Source organism: Apaloderma vittatum, unplaced genomic scaffold (assembly GCF_000703405.1).
Source record: "Apaloderma vittatum isolate BGI_N311 unplaced genomic scaffold, ASM70340v1 scaffold27440, whole genome shotgun sequence".
NCBI lineage: Eukaryota > Metazoa > Chordata > Aves > Trogoniformes > Trogonidae > Apaloderma > Apaloderma vittatum.
Genome location: NW_009693322.1, coordinates 21,607 through 27,247, shown reverse-complemented (window position 1 = coordinate 27,247; position 5,641 = coordinate 21,607). Strand labels below are relative to the sequence as shown.

Here is a 5,641-nt window from a genome sequence, read left to right as displayed (position 1 = left end):
GAGATTGGCTTTAGGAAGAAATTTTCTTAAATAGTGAAATTGGCTTCTTTGGAAAGTGTTGGACACTTGAGGATTTTGATTTGTAGCTTTGCAAAGCTGTGTTTGTTTTGAGTAAGACTGCATGCTCCTCCTTCTGTTTAAGTTACAGTGGGATAACACTAAAAGGTCCATGTTAAAAATGAGGGATACTGTTGGCTTGAATGAGCTAAATCTGCATGAAGCAGTAATCCTTTGAGTTCAGCCTGGTGGATTACTACCACGTCCTTGTGTGAACTTGATTTGCTATGTTTAGGGTTTTATTGAGAAATTGCTGATTATTTATTCAGGCCAAATAAATGACACTGCTATGTTTGATTATCAAGCATTGGTGTGGGAGTTCGAAGATCTGGGTGTTTTCTTGCCTTGTAGATGTGTGTTCTTTCAGCGAAAATTCCCAGGATGCTGATACTGAGTATTAGATTTAATGCAGATAACCCTGGTTCAAGTGAATTTGAAGTTTTAGAGCTCTGGTGTTTCATAATTTTGCTTTAATAAAAAGCAGTGAGTCTTTTTCTCTGTTGTATGTTTTAAATCTTTCTGAGAATTTATAACCACTTCAGTTTGACATCTGTGCTCTAAAGATCAAGGACTAAATATTTCAATATATCCAAATCTCCAGAATGTATGTGACAAAGCTGGCTTGGGAAGAACATGCACAAAACAGTTGAAATATTTGGTCTGCAAAGTGGAGTGTGGGCATGTGAAGATTTCTGTACTGCTAATAAGTAAAATATCTTTAAATGGTGTTTATTTCATCCTTTTTAATGTCTGCATTTGTGTGTTCTATAATGCACATAATACATTATATGCATGTGCTACCATAGTAAGGTATAAATACATATGCATATTCTTGAGGGTGCATGCTCGGAAATGTTTTTCTGTTGGAAATGAATCAAAGTTTGGAGACCACTGATTTATATGACTACTGACACTTTGAAAAGTTACTGTTTGTATGTCTGTTCATCAAAGATGCAGCTATTCCAGAAACAAAACTGTAAAAACTAACTTCTCTAGAGTGCTGCCTATGGTAGATAAATGAAAAACTTTTTCTAAACTAGTGTTGAGTGAGGCAGTTGATGAACTATTTGTTGTATTGTGGTGGTCATGCTGTCTACGTGCGAGTAGCTCGGTTTTTCTACTTCAGTAGACGTAGAAAGAGTAGTTTAAAGCACTGAGACTTGTTTATTATAGCATCTGAAGAAACCTGTTGGTATGTCCTTGTAGCAGACACTTGGTTCCTGAGAAGTAATTGAATTTAATCTTTCTAGGAATAATGCACGATATCTTTGGAAAAGAATCCCTCCTGCTATCAAATCTGTAAGTACTTCATAAAATACTGTTTGAAACTAAACCAGTTTCGTATAAGCTTCTAGATTACTATTTAGGGCAGATTCTTTTTGGCGAGTGCCTTTGGGTGTAGTTCTGTGCTATGAACTGCTTGCCCAGTAGATGGCGTATAGGTCTTTAAGATCTCCCAGTTGCTCAGCTGCTACCTCATTTTCTTCACAAATCATCTGGTTCAAAAGAATTCCATGAATCTATAGTCTTTTTAGTAGAAAGCTTCATGACAGAGGGTAGTCAGGTGGAGGAAAGCAATGGGATCTGACTCTGGGATGGGCCCACATTCTACATAAGGATGAAGAATACTTTGTACAGTGAAAAGTGACTTCAGATAAGATGCATCTTCAAATTGATCAACTTTCTGAAGGCACTTGTTTTGTACTTGGGTCAAAGATGTATTTTGAGGATTTGGCTAATTATAATGACAGATAAGCTTCTAGGTTTTACTGTTGGTTAGATTTTCAGTTTGAGATCATATATTTTACAAGGGAACAGGTGTTCTGTGGTCTTGTATGAAGAAACATCATGGTCAAGATGGGAACTACAAGATTATTTGAAATAGTTTTCTTTCAAGAGGAAAGTAGTTATGTAAGTTGATAGTCATCTGGACAAAATTTTACTTGGCTTTCCTGTGAAAGCTGTATTTGTAGCACAGCAATATGCTGTTAATCTGGCACTTTTGGTGTAACTTGCATTTCATGTGAAGCAACAGTACTGAGTTGTGGCACCCTGTTAAGTGTGACCTATTGTCAAGGTTGCAAGACTTGCAAATTGAAAATTGCCTTCTGTGTGGACATCCTCTGCAGGAGAGGCAAACGTGCCTTTAAGCAGAAAATAAGGTGTACCTGTGTTTTTGCAACTCCAGCCTGAGGGCAGATTATCCTCTGTGCTTGTTTTAGCTGGTATGTCAACCTGGATTGGTATGACTGATGTGAGCAGACTTTGCTTATGTGGGTGATAAAATTGTGGCAGAGGGTGGATCAGGGAGCTTGTGGCAGTGACACCTGCTAGAACAAGAGTTGCCAATTGCTTTGTCTGTTCATCTTTGCAGGTGCTGTGTTATGCTCTTGCAATGGGGAAGGGAGTGGAAATGGGTTTATACAGTATGGTCACTGCAGAGGATAGATTGTTCTGGATTACCTGTTTGTGGTTGTGTGTTTTTATTTGCAACAGGCAAATGCTGAACTTGCTGCGGTTTGGTCAGTAGGACAGAGAATCTGGCAGAGAGACTTTCCAGGAATCTATACAACAATCAGTGCGCATCAGTGGTCCGAGACTATTCAACCAATCATGGAAGCGCTAAGAGGTACAAACTGACCCTCTGTGGGTAGCGTGGGATTGCATGTGTTCTTAAAGTGAGTGCCGAAACACAGACAAGTAGACAAATGACTACTTACTGTGAAAAATCAGAAGTAGTCAGGAAGATTGTTGCCAAGTTTTTGTACGCATTACTTAAAGGATTTTAGCTGTCGGGTGTAAATAAAAAGCTCATTGCAAAAATACCTAGCTTGTAGAAATTAACGGAGTTGTTTTTATTAGGATTGTGTATGTGATTATGTATGCTTTCATATTGGAATTTCATACACTGTATGTTTTGTTCTGTAATAGCAAAGTGGACCATTAATTTCCCAATTTTATCAGACATGTAACCAGTGATGTAGGGAACTTAGCTTGGCATTTCAGAACCTTGTGACACTTATGAAAAGATTCTTCTTTTAAATATGGCTTTAGACAAATGTTGTGTAGACTATGTAACAGTAACATACAAAGTCTTGCTATTAGAGGGCAGTACAGACTGCTAAAAAACTTTCCAGTGTATTTTGCAATAACAAATTCTCTGTGGCTTTAGAAACAACTCGTCTTTAAATGCTTAGATGTCAGAGCAGATGTGGTGAAAAAGGCATGGGTAGTTTAGCTAGGTGTTTTGTGTGGTGTTTTGGTTTTTTTAACTTGATTCTGAGCAATTTGATACAGAAACTTATTGCAGATGGAGAAATCATCAGAAGCAGAGTTTCCTAAACTGGTTTATATACTGATGGCAGCACCCAATATGCTGCAAAATGCATTTGGAAGTTAAATGTGAGGGGTTTTGTCCTGGCGTAGAGCAAGCTGTTGTCTCTGGCTGCTGCCTGTGGTACTTCAGTGAATTGTGGGAAGGGAGGGAGAACTTCTAAAGTGCTGGCTTTAAGGGTGGTAGTGGTTTTCCAAATGTCTTAGAATTGGAAAAGTTTTCTCAGATTTGCTAGTTATGAAGATGAGTCTACTGTCTGCTTACAGTGCTTATCTCTTTATAGATGCAACTAGGAGACGAGCCTTTGGACTGGTTTCTCAGGCATATACCTCAATAGTTGCAGAAGATTTTGCTGCCTTTGTTGGGCTTCCTGTAGAAGAAGCTGTGAAAGGTATTTTACATTTATTCACTGTATATTTTTTTCTACAGATGATTGAGATTAGAGAGCTTTAAGTGATGGTAAACAGAAACATGTATACAAATTCTGAGACTGTTGTAAAGAAAAGTGTTGGGGCAGTGAATAGCAGAAAAATTATTTTCTGAATGAGTGGTGTGGGGTTTTTTTTAGTTACTATTGGTTATTCTCCCCTTCTATATGTGGCAATGTTAAGGCAATTCAGTGGTGAGGGAAGAGTGAAGGTAGTGGATTACACTAGTTCCATGTGCTATTACTTTCATAGTGTTATTTGTTGAATTCCGTGTCTAAATATAGGTATTTTTAGAAGTATGTCTTGGAACTGCGGCATGTAGGCAGTGAACTGAGATACTTTTCTACTGGTTTTAATGTGCATCTTTATTTTACATTGCTAGCAATTATGTAAGATACTTGTTCTTACAAATGTAAAAATGCTTTTTCAGGTGTATTAGAGCAGGGCTGGCAAGCAGACTTTTCAACTCGTATGGTAATGCCTAAAAAGCCAGGTAGGTGGAGCTGTTACTTCATTGACTTTAACTTTTTCTAGTTTTTAATTAAAATTGTGCAAAATATTTTTTATATATATTTTTATGGGGGTTTATGCCACTTATAAACGTGGAATCTTTATAAAATGTAGGAAGTACAAAGTGGTGGGTTTAGGGTTACAAGTAGTGTGGATTAAACTACATCCTCAAATCGACTTTTAAACCAAAGCAGACAGGATATGCTATGATTCCTCCTGATTCTCTGCTTCTGGCTCTGACTTAGTGGAACATAAGTTGGATGACCTCAAATGACATGTCTTAATCTAATAAAGATGAGTTAAAAATACACCATTTTCAACCTGAGAATTTTTTCAGAAGTAGAAATTCTTTCCCTGGGCAGGGATCTAGTGGACCTTTGTATTCTGAGGACCTCTACTTGGTATCATTTCCTTTGCTTTTGAAAATTTATTCTGCTGGATCTTTTTCTTCAGTGTCACGGTGTTGATAATAAGCTTTCTGTTCCTTCAAAGCTCAACCTGCACAAGTACTTTGTGCACTTTTTTTTTTTCACCTAGAGCTGTATCTGTGACTGGCTGAGACAAAACCATATGTTATGCTACGAAGGCAGGGTGAAATGAGTTCTGGAAGAAGGAGCCAAATCATAGCGTGTCTATAAGGACAACATCTATTAAGCTAAGAGAATATGCTGTTTGTATGGGCACAGTTTGGAGGTGTCCAGAGCCTAGAACATTATAAGAAGCATGTGTCAGGCAAGGTGTTGAAACTTATCCCTGGAGGCACATAACCAACCACAGCCCTGAGCCTTTGTATGTGATCAGGATTTTTATGATCTGGTTGCACAATATGCACTGCTTACAAGCACTGGGAACTAGTTACGTGTGGTTCTTTTCCAAAAGTGAGTGCAAGAACTACTATTGAGGCATAAGAAAGGCAGGAGACTAATTCATTTTGAAGCTCTTTCTGTATAACCAGCTAAGCCTTGTGTAGTCTGCTTTTTAGATATGAATTAAAATGCGATAAATGAACAGGCTTAATTAATTTTTCACCCAGCTTTGGCTTGCTGTACAGAACTGTTGATAATTGGTCCACTGGGCTGACTTCTGTGTGTTTTTCTGCAGGTGCCCTGGAAGCGTCTTTTAACAGATTTATTCCTTCATCAGGTACTTTCTGTTTATATATAATCTACTTGCATATATGTAAACTTGCATGGTTAATGTAAACAAAATTTCATCAGCACCACAAAATGGGAATTGAGTCCTAGAAAAGTAAATACTATCTTTCCACCCCCTCTTCTCACAAAACCCCACCCCAATCAGATGCTGTCCAAAT

General features: G+C 37.9%; 1 protein-coding gene across 1 annotated transcript in view; it reads left to right on the top strand.

Annotated features, from left to right (window-relative positions):
• COPS8 (COP9 signalosome subunit 8) overlaps positions 1–5,641 on the top strand; it is a 7,540-nt gene that overhangs the window by 315 nt on the left and 1,584 nt on the right. The window contains exons 2-6 of the mRNA XM_009878676.1: positions 1,308–1,356; positions 2,554–2,686; positions 3,675–3,782; positions 4,250–4,312; positions 5,431–5,472. Coding sequence (XP_009876978.1) covers positions 1,308–1,356; positions 2,554–2,686; positions 3,675–3,782; positions 4,250–4,312; positions 5,431–5,472 — 395 coding nt within the window. The remainder of the gene's footprint in view (positions 1–1,307; positions 1,357–2,553; positions 2,687–3,674; positions 3,783–4,249; positions 4,313–5,430; positions 5,473–5,641) is intronic.